This window comes from Onychomys torridus, unplaced genomic scaffold (genome assembly GCF_903995425.1).
Source record: "Onychomys torridus unplaced genomic scaffold, mOncTor1.1, whole genome shotgun sequence".
In the NCBI taxonomy this organism is placed as follows: Eukaryota; Metazoa; Chordata; class Mammalia; order Rodentia; family Cricetidae; genus Onychomys; species Onychomys torridus.
In genome coordinates, this window is record NW_023412154.1 from 49204 (window position 1) to 69370 (window position 20167).

At 38.8% G+C, this 20167-nt stretch overlaps 1 protein-coding gene across 1 annotated transcript; it reads left to right on the forward strand.

Annotated features, from left to right (window-relative positions):
• The first annotated feature begins 406 nt into the window (after positions 1 to 406).
• LOC118575528 (vomeronasal type-2 receptor 116-like) lies at positions 407 to 6990 on the forward strand. The gene is made up of 2 exons (XM_036176035.1): positions 407 to 461; positions 6149 to 6990. The coding sequence occupies exons 1-2, from the start codon at positions 407 to 409 to the stop codon at positions 6988 to 6990; spliced, it is 897 nt and encodes a 298-aa protein (XP_036031928.1).
• Positions 6991 to 20167: the final 13177 nt, after the last annotated feature.

Sequence of the window (20167 nt, forward strand, 5' to 3'; positions counted from 1 at the left end):
ATCACTTGCTATATATGATGGACATTTAAGTTGTAATGATTACTGGAATGATACTAAATTATTTGTTGGTAGAAATATGACATAAAAATTATAAAAGCCATTGCATCAAACTGGTAGACAGTATGGTATGAGTCTTGTTCAGAAACATTGAAAGAACGTTTCTGCAGGTTCAAGTTGAAGAATTACCAGTGTTGTTTGGCCTTCATATTTGCTACTGAAAAGATCAACAGGAACCCTCATCATTTACCCAACACATCTCTAGGATTTGATCTCTATTATGTTGATAGATATTATGAATGGGATTTTCTCAGGGATGCTTTTTTTGGCTCACAGGAATGGGAACCAACATTCCCAATTACACATGTAGAAGGGAGAACAAAGCTTTTGCTCTACTTACAGGATCATCATGGGCAGCATCTGCACGTATGGGGAGACTGCTGAATCTCTACAAATATCCACAGGTGAGGTATGTGGGTGTGAGGGAGCAGGTAAACTGTATTAAAATGCTGACATTTCAAATGTTTTCTCATGTAAAGGAGAGAGGCCTGTCACTTGTCTATGAAAAAGAAGTCAAGCATTTGTTTAGTAGCCTCATATACTTTGCTTGAGATTGAGAATAGTAAGAGGTTGGAGCCTACAGTGGGTGTTTGGAAAACTCCGTGTCTTGGCAGGATCTCAATAAAAGTCTTCAGGAATGAGATAGTATTTTAAAACATCATGAAGAGCAGTTAGAGTCTGCCAATCCCAAGTGATTCCTTAGGTCTATGTTGTGTTCTATATCAATGTTTTCATTCTTGTTTCTGATTTTAAATTCCCTTCAGCTTAGTTTTGGGCCATTTGACACCATTCTGAGTGGCAGAAGCCAGTTTTCTTCTCTCTACCAGACAGCTCCAAATGACTCATCTCTGTCACTTGGCATTGTCTCTTTGATGATTCATTTCAGCTGGTCCTGAGTGGGTTTGGTCCTCATAGACAATCATAAAGCAATTCAGATTTTATCAGACTTGAGAGGAGAGATGCACAGAAATAGAGTGTGTGTAGCTTTCATGAGAATGATGCCTGAAAACTTGCGTTACTTGGACTATTCATTCAAAGAAACTATTGAGCTGCTCCTGATATCATCTGCAAATGTGGTGATCATTTATGATGACAATGAATCTTTACTTTTCATAATCCTAAATCAAATGCATTTGTTAATAGCATGGAAAGTGTGGGTCATAAATTCACAATTGGATATCAGTACCATCAGAGAACCTTTTCTTTTTGATTCATTTCACAGAAGTTTTCTTTTTGCAAACCACCATGATAAGATTTCTGATTTTATAAAGTTTATGCACAAATATACCCCTTCTAATTACCCAGAAGATCATTATCTTTCTCTTATTTGGAATACATTCTTCAATTGTTCTTTGTCTGTACCTGATTGTAAAATATCAGGTAACTGTCTACCCAGTGTTTCATCGGATTTATTTCCTTCAAATCTGTGGAACATGGACATGACTAAAGAAGGTTACAATATCTACAATTCTGTATATGCTGTGGTTCACAGTCTTCATAAAATGAGTGTCAAACTGGTGCAAATTCAACCTCATGTAAATGGGGAGGATAAGGCCCACCCCTGGGAGGTAATGTCTCTTCCTGGGTATTTTAACAATAGCGATGTGACATACTGTGTTTTTACAAAAACACTCAATATACTATTGTACTTCATGGCATATTTTACCAAAGATCACATGCCAAGTTGTTTCCAATTACTTGTCTAAAAATCATTGCATTGCAGATAAATTGTGTCATTGGTGATACAAAGGATGAAATATGTGTATGTTAGTATTCACTTTGTATTACAAATATTCTCAGAATCTCATGATAATAGGCTCAATTTGATACCCAATTTTGTCTAAATACATTTCAGTACAGAAATAGGTGAGGTAAATTCTAAGCTATCAAATGGATTCTATGTACAATAATGCTTCCATTAACACATTGTACAAAATAGGGTCATTTGTATAAGTTACTAAGTGAGCACTATAATTGATGTAGGTTTATGTTAATCAATAAAAGAAGTGATACAAATCTAGATTCGATTCCATAATACAAAGACAATCATTGGTTTAAAAAATTGTGCTCAATGGAAGGTCCTCGTGGTAGGTTTATAACATACTAAACACACACACACACACACACACACACACACACACACATATATTGTACATAGAAGATAAATTATAGAATACTGTCTTGTGACAACTAGTTGAAATGGCATCATCACTTCCATTAGTGTTAGTGTTGAGATTAACCCAGATAGAGCTGCACACTTCTGTTCCTACAGCAACTCAAAATGGAAGTGAAAGATTCTGTTTTTCATGGTCATAATAGAGGAATCTTGTGTGGGAATACATGAAGGTACAGAAAATAGGCATGCAGTAATTGAAACAGTGAATTTGAAGAGTACACAGAGACAAAATCCTGAACATGGCTAGAAAAGCAGAGAGGATTTCCTATCTTGCACAAAACCTAATTGGTCTTAATAAAAACTGGAGCCAGATATCAGGGTAATTGCTGAAAGTTCAGAGACAAAACAGCAAGCCACAGCCTTCACCTCTTACCTTGCCAACTCCTCAGCTTGAAAGGAACTGAGCTCCTATCTCCTCTTGCCTTATATTCCTTTCTCTGCCCAGCAATATCACTTCCTGCCTCAATATCTGTGGTGATGGGATTAAAGGCATATGCCTCCCAATTACTGGGAGCAAGGACATGTGCTTCCAAGTGCTGGGATTAAAGGTGTGTGCCACCAATGCCCAGCAGCTATGGCTAACCATTGGCTAGCTTTGCCCTCTGACATCAGGAAAGCTTATTTGTTAGAGCATACAGAAAATACCACCATATCTTATCATTATTATTTCTGTCTATTGAGAGTCTTTGCTTATTTATTTGAATATTTTGAATCATTATTCATTTCCCCATACATGCAGAGATTTAAACATTTCTTCATGAAAATACAATTATTCTAATTTTGGGGTGTTTTTTGAAATTATTATTTTATTTTATAATTAATTTAATTTTACATGTCAGCCACGGATTCCCCAGTCCTCCCTCCTCCCACTCCCCAGCCTTCTCCCCCAATCCACACCCCATTTCCACCTACTACAAGGCAAGGTCTCTTCTGGGGATTCAGCTCAGCCTGGTAGACTCAGTTGAAGCAGGTCCAGTCCCTCTCCCCTGCACCAAGGCTGAGCAAATGGGGTGTCTTTTAAGATGCTTAATTAAAAACATGTATAATAATAATGGCTATACAGACCATCAAAGATTAATTGTGCATATAGATGCTTTGTGTACATTAGAGGCATGGTAAGTTCATGAACATTTACATTTATACTTGGAAGAAACCTAACACCTCACCCTCTAACTGTAAAATGTTGCAGTTCAAGAAGACAATTCAAATTAGTTTGACAAAGAAGAAACTAAAACAAAGCTGTTAAACAGTTCAAAACAGAGAATTTTACATTTCAAATCATGAAGAGTGAGTTATCTTTACCTTTGAAAATTACATATTTAAATCTTTATGAAATATTTAGCATGTTTTGTATGCCCTGTGCTCTTTACTAAATAAGACATGGGATTATGGCTATGATGAACTCATGCTCTGTTAGAAACCAATAGCCACTAAATCCATGGGAAACTGAAGAGGAGTGCCTTGAGAGAGAGAGGATTTTGTGAAGGCACACAATGAAAGATACCCTTGAGAGAATGTGTGGAGATTCTAGTGGGGAGTGCTGCTTCTTGTATACCTATGACTCAAGACTGGTTATCTTCCACTCAGGGAAGGCCCTCCTCTTTGAACAAGTGTGCACCTTCAGGAAGGATGCACAGGAAGTGGTGAGGGACTAGGGGGACACCCGCCTAGTCAGCCAGATCACATGAATCAAGCCTGGTCTTCAGTGGAGTCATAGACAGACCACCCTCAAACCAGCATTGCAAGCAACTTGCTAGAGAACTCGGATGCTGTGAGTAGTCTCAGGTAGACACAGCACCCCAAGTATGTATGTAAAACATCTTGAGATGTTTACCTGTTAGTGAATGTGCAATCAGACCTGTCAGTGAAGTCCAAGAGAACTTTATTAACAATAGAGTGAAGTCCAGCACTGTCATTAGAGGATATAAAATTAATGACAGCAAAACTATATGCCAGGTGTGTCTCTTTCAATATCAGTATCTTAATGTTTTCACCATTTTAAGAAATCATTTTGAAAATGGTCAAATATTATGTGGCATATGACTTAATCTTTTTCGGATATAAAAGTATTGTTTCAGCTTAGGTCTCTATGTTCTGGTAGCTGATGAAAATTAAGATGCATAAACATGGCAATATTTTCTCAATAACTGCACATTCCCTTTAAATAGGGTATCAATTACTTTTACAGAAAATAGTGACTAAATATATAATATTCATCCATGATATCTTTATATACAGTTATGTCTAATAAAAAAGCATCTGTTCATGTTTACATTGAAATAGCCCTAATATGTCTATTCAACAACAGCTGCATGTGTGCTATGTAAAATGTACACGACTCCTCTGATTTGTGGGATAATAATATATATAAATATTTGTTCATTGGTTAGTTGCTTTTCTTGATGCTCTGACTACAAACTTGACAAATTGGCTCTATGTTTAAGACTACAGATCTCATGGAAGCAGGAGCAGGATTGGCTCTGCATGTTGGTACTGTAGTCAGGAAGATGGAAGAGAGATGGATAATTTGTGCTCCATTTGCTTTGTTTCTTTTTTTATGTGGGACTTTTATTTAGGCAGTGGAATGGTCCCCATACTCTCAGTAGGTGTAGCACCTTCTGCCTTTGTGAAACCCCAACTGAATGCCCTCACAGACTCACCCAGACATTTGTCTCCTCTGAAATTCTAAATTCTATCAAGATTCAAGATTCACTGTTACAATCTGTCTCTCTTTATTCCTTACTGTTTTTCATTCCTGCAAAATTATTAACAAATCTGCTCTATGAGAGAGAGTATGAAGTCACTAAGCAAGAAGTGCCTTGTTCCTGTTTTGGGAGATCATACATGTGAATATGTGTGTGTAATCAGCCTTTGGTGCCTGTAATAAATTCTTGACATACAAAAGATAATCTTGGCACTAGCAAAAACATTAAGTCAATAAATTGTTGGTAAAAGTTCAACAAATACCAATTTGAAAAAATCAATTTGCAGAATATTGAATATATTAACCAAATGAAAACATGGAATAAATACATTGATATTTATATATTGTTTATTTTAGATATAACTCACAAATTATTATTGGGAAATATTCAAAAAAATTACAGCATCACTAACTAAGACTATTACGAATGTCTTCTATTATAAGGCATTGGGGGCACATGCCTTTATCCAAGCATTCTAGATGCAGGGGTAGACATATATATGAATGAGTTTGAGGCCATCCTATTCTACAGAGTGAGTTTCTGAACATCAGTGCTACATGAGATCCCTGTGTAAAAATACTAAAAAAAAAAAATTACACCTATCTGTTAAATAAACCTTTTGTCCATGCAAATGACTAAACACTAAACAATTTCACAGAGGGAAGTTTTCATGCTATGAGGAATCTAATGTTTCTCATTTCTTCATGAACCTTCATCACATTAAGAAACTGGAGAATCCAATTAACTCCATGAAAATTGATAAATTTTGGACTAATGACTGAGAACAACATTACCAGGAAAAAATTTGAAAGTACATTTTCCTGTACTGAACTCACATAACCAATTCACACCTGAAGTGTTCCACAAGGGTAGAGTCTAATGAATGAGTTAGGTCTATGCAATTTAGGTTAATAATTTATGACAATATAAATAGGAGAAGATTATCACTTAAATATAAACATATTTAAGTATGAATATGAAGATAATTGAATTGTTCACAGCAAGTCCCAATAAAGACAATAGGCAGGATCAGTTTGGGATCATTGATTTCATGCAATTTAGGAATTTTCACTATGGATTTGATTTATTGGATCTGAGACAATGCAGGGAAGAGACGTAGGTAACATGCCAGACAGCTGGTGCTGGGCAGGGGCTTGGGATAAAAGGGAAGCTGGAGCACAAACTCAAGATAACATTTATTCCTGACTAGATTTGAATAATTGTGTGAAGTGTCCTGAAAGTCACTATTCAAACACAGAGCAGAACCACTGCCTCCAGAGAGCTGTGCCATTTCTGTCCTATGAAGACCCCTTGGGAATGGCACTCACCTGCATGGGCCTGGGCTGCTCTCTAGACACAGCTGGTGTTCTTGCTGTCTTTGTGAAGCACCACAACACTTCCATTGTCAAGGCCAACAATCAGGCTCTCACTTACATCCTGCTCATCACTCTGATCTTCTGCTTCCTCTGTCCATTGCTCTTCAATGGCCATCCCAACACAGCCACCTGTATCTTTCAGCAGATCACATTTGCAGTTCTGTTCACAGTGGCTCTCTCCACTGTCTTGGCCAAAACTCTCACTGTGATTCTGGCATTCAAGGTCACCATTCCAGGAATAAGGATGAGGTGTCTGATGATATCAAGAGCCCCTAACTTCATCATTCCCATCTGCACCTTCCTTCAGCTTGTACTCTGTGGAGTTTGGCTGAGCACCTCTCCTCCCTTTATTGACTCAGATGCTCACGCTGAACATGGCCATATCTTCATTGTTAGCAACAAGGGGTCAACTGTCATCTTCCACTGTGTCCTTGGATACCCCTGCCTCTTGGCACTTGGGAGCTACACTATGGCCTACCTCTCCATGAACCTACCTGACACATTCAATGAAGCCAAGTTCTTGACATTTAGCTTGCTGGTGTTTTTTAGTGTATGGGTCACATTCCTCCCTGTCTATCATAGCACCAAGAGGAAGGTCATGGTGGCCGTGGAAATGTTCTCTATCTTGGCTTCCAGTGCAGGCCTCCTGGGCTGCATCTTTTCCCCCAAATGCTAAATTATTTTGTTAAGACCAGATAGGAACACACTGCATTGCATCAAGAACAAGGCACATTCTAAGAGAAATTTCCAAGCTACAGCTTAATCCACAGGTTTTTTAATTACATGTAAGTCTTTCAGACAGTTTTGCATCATCCCAACAGTAAGATATAGTGAATGTTTCAGTTTCATATTTTTTGTTTATTGGTTTCAAGTATTGATGAAATCAAGATTTAAGCTCACATCTTCAAATATGATTTACATATTCTTCTACATTAGAAATTTGATTTTTATAATATTCATTTTACTTGTCTATTAGTACTAAAGAGAAAAAAATGAGTATATTATTCTTTATCTCTTCAACATTTCCTAAATCTGCCTGTAAAGTAACACATGTTTTCTTTCAAGAAAAGCTCAGGTTTTGACATGAGTAAAATATTTTGCCAACTGATTGCTTAATGACCCACATGCTACAGTAGAATTAAGACCAATGTAAATCTTTATATTATAACCAAAGTCAGATATCAGAAAACTGAATTCTCCAGACAACAGATAATTACAGGAAGCTTCTTTTAAATCTGTGAAGAATGTCAATTGCCCAGCTGTATCCGGGTCATCAGAACCTGTACTCCTATCTCTCTCTGACCATTGATATCCAAATAGTATTTTTTGCACTGCCCTGTTCACAATTCTTCACTTTAGATACAATTTTGTATATTATTTCAATTAAAACCGTGTATTGTGTGAATCCTGAACATTTATGAATACCTTTTTCTTGGGAATTGATCAACCTTTCATAAAAGCTCCCCAATTCTCTCTCTGAGAACAACACTTTTTGATCCCCCCTTTTCTAGTGTACTATAATTTGCATAAATATGTAATTCTTTCTGTATTGTCTGTGCTATATATTTTCATCTCTAACCCTCAATAGTAGTACTCAAGGTATAAACATGCAAGAATAAAGTAGGGGACAAATTATTTGAAGCTGTACAGTTACAGTAAAAACAAGCCTAAATCTGTCTTTGAGAATGGGTTCATTTGTATGACTATATTTATTTATTCATCTATCAACTATCATCTATCATCTATCTGTCTGTCTATCTATCTATCTATCTATCTATCTATCTATCTATCTATCTATACTTGTCTAATATTTTACATCCCAAAGATAGTTTCCCCTCTTTCCTCTCTTCCCAGTTGCCTGCCCCTAACCTCACCTCTCCACCAGATCCATCCTCCCTTCATTTGTCTGTGGTGGTATTGTGCTCCCCAAAATTGTGCAGTATAATAATAAACTTATCTGGGGTCAGAGAACAGGATGGCCACAATATTAAACATGAGGATAGGCAGTGGTAGCACACACCTTTAATTCTAGCATTCCAGAGACAGAAATACATCTGGATCTCTGAGTTCAAGGCCACATTAGAAATTGCTAGGCATGGTGACACACACCTTTAATCCCAGAAATCCAGCCTTTAATCCCAAGAAGTGACAGCAGAAAGTACAAAGATACATAAGGCGTCAAGACCAGAAACTAGCAGCATTTAGCTGGTTAAGCATTTGGCGGGTTAAGCATTCAGGCTTTAAAGCAGAAGTTCAACTGAGAGCCATTTGGATGAGGACTAAGATGCTTACAGTCTGAGGAAACAAGACCAGCTAAGGAACTGGCGAAGTGAGGTAGCTGTGCCTTGTTCTGCTTCTCTGAACTTCCAGCATTCACCCCAATACTTGGCTCGAGCTTATTTTATTAATAAAATCTTCTAACAATTCTGCTACATTTGTCTTCAGAGAAGAGCAGGATATCAACCAAACATGGCATATCAAGTTGCAATAAGACTAGAACACTCACATTAAGGCTGCATTAGGCAACCAAGTCAGAGGAATAGGGTTTCAAAAGCAGACAAAAGAGTCAGAAACAGCCCTGCTCCCACTGTTAACAGTCATACACAAACACCAAGCTGCACAGAGTGTTCAAGAACTCTACATTATTCCATTTTAAATACATTTCTTTCATTTTTTTTTGTTTTTTGTTTTTTGAGATAGGGTTTCTCTGTAGCTTTGGAGCCTGTCCTGGACTAGCTCAGTAGACCAGGCTGGCCTTGAACTAACAGAGATCCACCATTTATTTTATAAAACATTGTGATCATGGTATTCCCCTCCCCCACTTACTCCCTGATCCTTCCTAGTTGTCTACCCAGCCAACCTCCTGACATCTTTCTCTCTATTTTTCAGAGAGCAGACAGGGAAATAAAACAAACAAGCCAATGGAAAACAAAATGAATAAAGAAAATGCATGAAAAATCACATACAAAAGCAGACACACACACAAGCAGGCACAGGTGTGCATCTTGCAAGATATGCTAGTGCAATAGTGGTGCAAAGCTTAGGTGAGAAACCAACCAACCTTGATTTGACATTAGGCCCCCAGCAAGAGGTGGAAATCATATCCCACACTGCTTTGGAGAACAAACATTTTGGACCAAATGGGTCAGTACCTATAGATAAACAAATGACTGCTATTCTATAAAAGAACTATATCAATAAAATGATTACTAATGATGTCCTGGTATATGTCAATGTCTTGCTCAGTCATCACCAGAACAGTTTCCTCCTGCAGATGATGGTAACAAATACAAATGACACACCACAGGCAGGCATTATACAGAGAATGAGAGAATATGGATAACATAGCCCAAAAGTTATGTCTCCCTCAATTCCTTCTCCTTAGACCTAAGAGAACCCTGTGGCAGATGAGGTAGAAACAGTGTCATAGACAGAAGCATTAGAGGACACCATAAAAATAAAGCCCTCGAAATCAATAGTATAGATGTAGATATGAAGTCACAGAGACTGAGACATCATGCCTATGTCCTATACAGCATAGACCGCCTCATATGGAGTTTTAGAATGGAAAGGAGACATGTACACATGTGATCACATGCCCTAACACAGTAGCTATCTCTTTGCAAAGGAAAATCTGAATTTCTCCTAGGGAGTCTCACAGGAGAAATAAACTACTTTTTAGAGTAAGATGCAATTCCAGTACTAGATGGACAACAGAAAACAAACTCAACAGAATGTTTAAATGTTCCTTGTATCATAGTACACTTTTATGACCTTTCTTTTTTGTTTTTACACTTTATCTTATATTCTATTTATATTATTAATATATATTTTAACTCCCTTCTTTCCATACAATTATACATTATCAATTTTCTCTTTGTGTATATATTATGGTTTACAGTTAGGAGTTTTATGAGATTCTAGAGCATGTGAAAAAAATGGGTTCTTGTGCCTGTGTTTCTTGTGCTTTTTCTTGGGTAAATTTCCTTCTGTTTGTTAATTTTTTCCATTCTGATGTATTAATTTTCATTTGATATTGACTATATTATTTTTATAAATTATAAATTTTATAAATTATAGTATATTGTATTTTATTACTACCCTTTAGATGCTTGTTGTTTTTCTAATGATAGAAAGAAATGGGGTTGCCCCAGAATAGAGGGGAGATGGATGGAGTAAAATAGCACCTATAGAAGACTCAAAATGAGAAAATGACAATTGAAATATATTTGACTGAGAATGCTGATCATAGAGAGACATTCTAGAGAGTGATCTAATGTAGACATGTTCCCATGGATTATCACAAAGAGATGACTGTAACTTTGACCCATGCCCCAGAGTACAGTTTAAGATGATGGTGATGGCAGGGTATGTCAGAATTTTAACAATGGTTCTGTGTTCCAAGAGGTAAAAAAATTAGTTGTCACCATGAGGGGTTCCCAGAAGCTTCCATCAGGGTTTCATAATTCACTGACCAGTGGTGTGAGGCATGTCCAGAGTCTTGTAAGGAGGTCCTGAAATAATATCGCTTCTCAGATGTCTTTTGCTGAGGAAAGCCATAGGAATGGTTTGTAGCTGAACCAAGACTGAGGTGATGTATACATTACCACTATCCACTAATGTATTACAAAATTACTGTATATGTTTCTACTAGTAAAGTACATTTTAATATTGTGTTGTTTCATAAGTTTTAAGCAGATAAGGAAATTTCCATTCAGGGAGATTATATATCCAGATATGTTTGCCAAGATGAGTTTTCAATAAATATTAACAGTGAATGAAAATTTATTTTGAAATATTATCAATTATTTTGTTTTTAGTTGCCCATAATTTAGACTGCTCTATAATAAATAGACAAAATGTCTCAGTAAATCACTTCAGAACTCAGCCCAAATCAGATTTTTTCTTTATTCTTCTCTTATATATTATATCCCAAAAACTGTTCCTCCTCCAAGCTCCACACCAAGTTCAACCCCTACCTCTCCCCCATCCACTCCTCCTCCTCATTCCCCTTCAGAAAATGGCAGGTCTCTCTGGGATATCAAACAGACATGATACATCAAGTTTCAGTAAGCAAAGACACTAACCATTTTATTAACAATTGACTAGGCAAACAAGTAGGAGGAAGAGTGTCCTAGCAACAGGCAAAATAGTCAGGGACAGACCCTGCTCCCACTATTTGGAGTCCCACAAGAAGAAAAAGCTACTAAATCACAGCATATATGCAAAGGGCGTTGGCTAGACCCATTCAGGCTCCTTGATTGTCAGGTCTGTCTCTGTGAGACACTATGAGCCCAGGATATTTGATTCTTTGGGGTTTTTTGTAGTGCCCTGTGGTAAGACAGCTCCCACCTTTTAAAGGGTTCCTATGAGGAAGAGAAAGGGATAAGAAAATAGCAGGAAGAAAGATATTGAAGAGGAGAAAGACAGAAACAAAGAATAGCTTTGGAAAAACCTGGATCAATACACAATGGTCCCTTCTGTCTCTTCAAAGGGGATTTTTCTAACAATGCCAAGGGGTGGGTAAAAGAATTCCCCATTGATAGATCAAAGCATACTGCACAGCCAAGTGTAGACCCTTCCAAATACCTGGTAACCACATCCATGATCAAATCATCCCCTTATGCAGCCATATTGAAAAAATCAAGCTCAGATTTTTGGACCCTAAGTAAGTTCTCAAGAGGAAACCTTGAGAACTTTACAAAAAGCAATCTACAGATTCAATGAAATCCCCATCAAAATTCCAATGCAACTTTTCACAGACCTGGAAAGAACAATACTCAACTTCAAATGGAAAAACAAATAACCTAGAATAGTCAAAAGAATCCTGTACAATATAGCAACCTCTGGAGGCATCACAATCCCTGACTTCAAACTCTACTATAGAGCTACAGTAATAAAAACAGCTTGGTACTGGCATAAAAACTAACATGTGGACCAATGGAATCAAATTGAAGACCCTGACATTAATCCATACACCTTTGAACATATGAGTTTCGACAAAGAAGCCAAAACTGTACAATGGAAAAAAGAAATCATCTTCAACAAATAGAACTGGCATAACTGGATGTCACATGCAGAAGATTGTAATAGATCCATATCTGTTACCATGCACAAAACTCAAGTCCAAGTGGATCAAAGACCTCAACATAAATCCAGTTACTCTGAACCTGATAAAGGAGAAAGTAGAGAGTAGTCTTGAATGCATTGGCACCAAGAGATCACTTTCTAAAAATAATATAAGTAGCATAGACACTGAGAGAAACAATCAATGGGACTTCTTGAAACTGAGAGCCTTTGTGGGGCAAAGGACACAGTCAATAAGACAAATGGATGGCCTACAGAATGGGAAAAGATTTCACCAACCCCACATCTAATAGAGGCTGATCTCCAATATATATATAAACTCAAAAAACTAGACTTCAAAATACTGAACAATTGAATATTAAAAATGGGCTATAGAGCTTAACAGAGAATTCTAAATAAAAGAAACTCAAATGGCTGAAAGACATTTAAGGAATTCCTTAACATCCTTAGTCATTATGGAAATACAAATCAAAATGACTCAGATACCATCTTATACCTGTCAGAATGGCTAAGATCAAAACCACTGAAAAAAGCTTATGTTGGAGAGGATGTGGAGCAAGGGGAATACTCCTCCACTGTTGGTGGAAATGCAAACTTGTAAAGCCAACTCTGGAAATCAATATGGTGCTTTCTCAGAAAATTAGGAATCAATCTTCCTCAAGACCCAGCTATACAACTCTTGGGCATATACCCAAGGAATGATCAATCGTAACCACTAGGACACTTGCTCATATATGTTCATAGCAGCATTATTTATAATAGCAAAAAACTGGAAATAACCTAGATGCTCCTCAACTGAGGAATGGATAAAGAAAATATAACATATATACCCAATGGAGTACTACTCAGCACTACAAAACAATGATATCATGAAATTTTCAGGCAAATGAATAGAACTAGAAAATATCATTCTGAGTGAGGTAACCCAGATTCAGAAGAACAAACATGGTATGTACTCACTCATAAGTGGATACTAGATGTAGGGCAAGGGATGGCCAGACTGCAGCCCATGGCTTCAGAGAGGCTAGTTGACAGGGAGGGACCCTGGGAGGAACATGGATAGCCCAGCAAAGTAGAAGTGGATGGGATCTGCATGAGCAGGCTGAGGGTGGGGAGTGAGGTGGTGGAGGGCAAGGATTGGGAGGTAAGAATTTAGGGAAATGGGAGGGTCGAGCTGGAGTGGGGACAGAGTGGGAGAGCAAGGCAGGAGATACTGTGATATGTGGTGGTATTGTGTTCCCCAAAATATTATGCACCCTAATAAATTTATCCGTGGTCAGAGAACAGACAGCCACTAGAAAAAGGCTAAATATGGTGGCTAGAAAGTGGGTCAGAGCAAGCCACAGCAGAAGTTGGGCGGTGGTGGTGCACCCCTTTAATCCCAGCAATTGGGAGGCAGAGCTAGCCAGATCTTTAAGTTCAAGGCCACTTCAGAAACAGCTAGGCATGGTGACACATGCCTTTAATCCCAGAAATCCAGCCTGATACCCCAGGGAGTGATGGCAGAAAGTAGAAAGATATATAAGGCGTGAAGACCAGAAACTAGAAGCATTTGGCTGCTTAAGCATTCAGGCTTTGAAGCAGCACAGTTCAGCTGAGATCCATTCTGGATGAGGACTCAGAAGCTTGCAGTCTGAGGAAACAAAACCAGCTGAGGAACTGGCGAGGTGAGGAAGCTGTGGCTTGTTATGCTTCTCTGATCTTTCAGCGTTCACCACAATAACTGGCCTTGGGTTTGATTTTATTAATAAGAATTTTTTTTAAGATTCCTGCTACATCTGTCACCCAACATTCATGGTATGAATTCTTGAAAAAGCTGCTTGCCTGTGGCCTTGTGAGGCCCATCTGAGGCCCGAGCTATACTTGGCCAGTTGTGATGATGCACCCTGACTGGATTTACTGAAGAAGGCAGAGGCAGGAGGATCCTGAGTTTGAGGCTGGCCTCGACTTGCAAAGGAGAAGTTTTGGCCAGGACCCAGGCACAAACAGTGGCGGTGGAACCATGGAGGCAGTGGCTGCTGCTCTGAGTTGCAGGCTGCTTCTCATCCTGTTGGTGACTGCAGTGATGCTGCTACCTGGAACAGAGGGTTTACCATTACTTGTTCAGAGAAGAATTGCCAGGATCATCATGTTACAAGAAAGCATCGGCAAAGGTCAGTTTGGAAAAGTTTGGCAAAACAAATGGTGGGGAGAAATTGCTTTGAAGATTTTTCTCTTCAAGGGAAGAACATTCATGGTTCCGAAAGACAGACATGAGACTGTGATTGCTCCAAACCACAGAGGAGGCACCAAAAAAAAAAATCTAAAGGGAACCATGACCACACCTAACAGTGACCTTGGAACCTTCAAAAGGATGACTGGACCCAACAAAGATGAATTCATGTGGACTATGGTAAAGCCATTAGCACCACGGAAAGATTGACTTTGGACTACAATCTGGTCAGGACAATTGAAGATGGATTGCTGAGATGATCCAGCCTGACAGACTACTTGGACAAGGACTTGAGACAAGCACTACACTTTCTCATTAGGCAGTGGCTGGAAAAATGATACAGGACTTGACAATTAACCCAAAAATAGAGGTTTTGTTTAAAAAACAAAAAGGAGAATATAGCATGAGAAAAAAAGATAAAGAAATAATAGGATAAAAGGGTAGATCATTGAATCTACACTAAAAAGAAAAAGGGAAAGATATAAAAATACAAAAATGACAAAAGGTAGATTATGGAACTTTTATGAAAAGAAAAAAGAGAATATGAATATGATAAAAAAAAAAGATCAATTTTTAATCTGCTGTTAAAAAGGAACTACTTGTTTTTTTTTCTTTTTTCTTCTTTTTTTATTATTATGTGTTTTAATTTTATACACCAGCCAAAGGTTCCCCTGTCCTCCCCCCTCCTGCCCACACCCCGACTTCCCCCCAGCCCCTCCCCTCCATTCCCATCTCCTCCAGGGACAAGACTCCCCTGGGGATTCATTTAAACCTGGTGGATTCAGTACAGGCAGGTCCTGTATCCTCCTTCCAGGCTGAGCATGTGTCCCTGCATAAGCTCAAGGTTCCAAACAGACAGCTCATGCACTAAGGACAGGTCCTGGCCCCACAGCCTGGGTGCCTCCCAAACAGATCAAGCTATTCAATTGTCTCACTTATCCAGAGAGCCTGATCCAGCTGGGGGCTCCACAGCCATTGGCTCATAATTCATGTGCTTCCATTTGATTGGCTATTTGTCCTTGTGCTTTTTGCAATCTTGGATTCAACAATTCACGCTCTTACAGTCCCTCCTCTTTCTTGACAGATGGACACCTGGAGTTCCACCTGGGGCCTAGCTGAAGATCTCTGCATCCACTTCCATCAGTTATTGGATAAGAGTTCCAAGACAAATGTTAGGGTGTTTAGTCATCTGATCACCAGACTAGGTCAGATCAGGCTTTCTCTCAACAATTGCCAGGAATCTACAGAGGATGTATCATTGTGGATTTCTGGGGACCTCTCTAGAACTCTGCCTATTCCTGTTCTCATGTGGTCTTCATTTATCATGGTCTGTTATTCCTCGTTCTCCTTTTCTATTCTTGATCCTGCTGGGATCTCCATCTCCCCTAAGCTTTCTTGCCCTCAAATCTTGCCCTTCATTACTCCCACTGATGTCCAGGTTGTTCATGTGTAACATGAATCTTAAAGGTACTTGTTAATAAAACTCAAACCCGAGGCCAGTTATTGGGGTGATTGCTGGAAGATCAGAGACACAGAACAAGCCATAGTTTCCTCACCTCTCCAGTCCCTCAGCTGGTCTTGTTTCCTCAGACTGGAAACTTCTGTGTCCTCATCCCAAAGGCTCTCAGCTGAACTGTGTTGCTCCAAAGCCTGAACGCTTAACCAACCAAATGCTTAACTACATGCTTTTTCTCTTTTTAGAGTAGATTCAATGATCTACCCATTTATCCTATTATTTCTTTCTTTTTTTTCTCAGAGTAGATTCAGTGATCTATCTCATATCTACATTCTCCTTTTTCTGTTTTAAACAAAAACTCTATTTTTGGTTTAATTGTCAAGTCCTGTATCATTTGTCCAGCCGCTGCATAATGAGAAAGTGCAGGGCTTGTTTCAAGTCCTTGTTCAAGTAGTCTATCAGGCTGGATCATCTCGAAATTGTCCTGAGCAGTTTGTAGTTCAAATTTGATCTTTCCATGGTGTTAAAGGCTTTACCATAGTCCATGTGGCATCATCATTGTGGAGGCCCATCATCCTTTTGAAGATTTCAGAGTCACTATTAGGCATGATCATGGTTCCTTTAGATTTTTCTTTTTTCTTTCTTTTTTTTTTTGTGCCTCCTCTGTGGTTTGGAGAAATCACAGTCTCATGTCTGTCTGTCTTTTGGAACCATGAACGTTCTTCCCTAGAAGAGAAAATCTTCACAGCAATTTCTCCCCACCCTTTCTCTTGCCAACCTTTTCCAAACTGACCTTTGCCAATGCTTTCTTGTAATATGCTGGTCCTGGCAATTCTTCTCTGAACAAGCAGCAGTAAATTCTTTGTTCCAGGTAGCAGTATCACCACAGTCACCAACATGATGAAAAGCAGCCTACAACTCAGAGCAGCTGTCACTGCCTCCATGGTCCCACTGCCACCATTTGTAGCTAGTCCCCAGCCGGCCGTAGCTTCTCCTTAGCAAGCCTCCTAGGCTGGCCTCAAATTCAGGATCCTCCTGCCTCTGTCTTCTTCAGTAAATCCTACCGGCGTGCTCCACCATAACCGGCTGAGTGTAGCTCGGGCATGAGCTGGGCCCACAAGGCCACAGGCAAGAGGCTTTTTCATGAATTTGTACCATGAATGTTGGGCACCAGATGTAGCATGAATCTTAAAGGTACTTGTTAATAAAACTCAAACCCGAGGCCAGTTATTGGGTGATTGCTGGAAGATCAGAGACACAGAACAAGTTGTAGTTTCCTCACCTTGCCAGTCCCTCAGCTGGTCTTGTTTCATCAGACTGGAAACTTCTGTGTCCTCATCCCAAAGGCTCTCAGCTGAACTGTGTTGCTCCAAGGCCTGAACGCTTAACCAACCAAATGCTTAACTAACTACATGCTTTTTCTCTTTTTAGAGTAGATTCAATGATCTACCCATTTATCCTATTATTCATGTAGATCTCATCCATTTCTCTGTCATTGGGTGATCTCTGGGTCTTTCCTAGGATCCTATTTTCTAGGTAGCTTCCCTGGAGTTGTGTAGCAGTCTAGTCATCTTTGTTTTACATCTAGTATCCTCCTCTGTGTGAATACATACCATGTTTGTCCTTCTGAGTCTGGGTTACCTCATTCAGGATGATGTTTTCTAGATCCATCCATTTGCCTGCAAACCTCATGATATCATAGTTTTTCTCTGCTGAGTAGTACTCCCTTGTGCATATGTACCATATTTTCTTTATCCATTCTTCAGTTGAAGGGCATCTAGGTGGTTTCAAGGTTCTGGATATAAGAAACAATGCTGATATGAACATAGCAGAGCAAATGCCCTTGTGGTATTGTTGAGCATTCCTTGGGTATATGCCCAAGAGTGCTACAACTGGGTTTTGGGGGAGATGGATTCCCAATTTTCTAAGGAAGTGCCATATTGATTTCCAAAGTGGATGTACAAGCTTGCATTCCCATGAGCAATGGAGGAGAGTTCCCCTTGCACCAGATCACCTCCAGCATAACCTGTCTTCTGTGTATTTGATCTTAGACACTCTGACAGGTGTAAGGTGGCATCTCAGAGTCATTTTGATTGGCCTTTTCCTGATAATTAGGGATGTTGAGCAATTCCTGAAATGTCTTTAAGCCATTTGAACTTCCTCTGTGGAGAATTCTCTATTTAGTTCTATAGCCCATTTCTTAAATAGAGTGTTGGGCATTTTGATGTCTAATTTCTTGAGTTCTTTATATATTCTGGATATCAGCCCTCTGTCAGATGTGGGGTTGGTGAAGACCTTTTCCCATTCTATAGGATGTCGCTTTGTCTTGTTGACCATGTCCTTTGCTCTACAAAAGCTTCTCAGTTTCAACAGGTCCCATTGATTGATTGTTTCTCTTAGTGTCTGTGCTATTGGTGTTATATTTAGAAAGTGATCTCTAGTGCCAATGCCTTCAAGAGTACTTCCTAATTTCTCTTCTATCAGGTTCAGAGTAACTGTATTTATGTTGAGGTCTTTGATCCACTTGGACTTAAGTTTTGTGCATGGTGACAGATAGGGATCTATTTGCAGCCTTCTACACATTGATATCCAGTTATGCCAACACCAATTGTTGAAGATCATTTCTTTTTTCCATTGTACATTTTTGGCTTCTTTGTCAAAAATTATATGTTCATAGATGTGCGGGTTAATGTCAGGATCTTCAATTCGATTCCATTGGTCCACATGTCGGTTTTATGCCAGTACCAAGCTGTTTTTATTATGGTAGCTCTAGAGTAGACATTGAGGTTGGGGATCGTGATGCCTCCAGAAGTTGATTTATTGTACAGGATGCTTTTGGCTATCCTGGGTTTTTTGTTTTTCCATATGAAGTTGAGTATTATTCTTTCCAGATCTGTGAAGAATTGTGTCGGTAATTTGATGGGAAATGCGGTGAATCTGTAGATTGCTTTTGGTAAGATCACCATTTTCACTATGTTAATCCTGCCTATCCATGAGCATGGGAGATCTTTACATTTTCTAACATCTTTTTCAATTTCTTTTTTCAGGGACTTAAAGTTCTTGTCATATAGGTCCTTCACATGCTTAGTTAGAGTAACCTCAAGGTATTTTATATCATTTGTGGCTATTGTTTAAGGTGTTGTATCTCTGAATTCCTTCTCAGCCTATTTGTCTATTGTATATAGGAGGGCTACTGATTTTTTTGAGTTGATCTTGTATCCTGCTATGTTGCTGAAGGTTTTTATTAGCTGTATCAGTTCCTTGGTTGAATTGTTGGGGTCACTCATGTATACTAACATGTCATCTGCAAATAGGGAGAGCTTGACTTCTTCCTTTCCAATTTTTATCTCCTTAATCTCTTTATGTTGTCTTATAGCTCAAGCTAGAACTTCAAGTACTCTATTGAATAAGTATGGGTAGAGGGTACAGCCTTGCCTTGTTCCTGATTTTAGTGGTATTGCTTTGAGTTTCTCTCCATTAATTTGATGTTGGCAGTTGGCTTGGTGTAGATTGCCTTTATTATGTTTAGGTATGTTCCCTGTTTTCATAAATGCTCCAAGACCTTTATCATGAAGGGGTGTTGGATTTTGTCAAGTGCCTTTTCTGTCTCTAGTGAAATGATCATGTGGTTTTTTTTTTCTTTGAGTTTGTTTATATGGTGTATTAAATTGATGGACTTTCGTACTTTGAACCACCCTTGCATCCCTGGGATGAAGCCTACTTGATCATGGTGGATAATTGTTTTGATTGGAGTCTGTTTGCCAGAATTGTATTGAGTATTTTTGCATCAGTGTTCATGAGGGAGATCGGTCTGTAGTTCTCTTTGTTGCATCTGTGTTTGGTTTGGGAATGAGGGTAATTGTAGCCTCATAAAAGGAGTTTGGTAATATTCCTTCTGCTTCTATTGTGTGGAATAATTTAAAGAGTATTGGTAATAAGTCTTCTTTGAAGATCTGGTAGAATTCTGCACTGAAACCATCTTGTCCTGGGCTTTTTTTGGTTGGGATACTTTTAATGACTGATTCTAAATCCTTAGGGGTTATTGGACTATTTAATTGGTTTATCTGGTCTTGATTTAACTTAGGTATGTGGTACCTA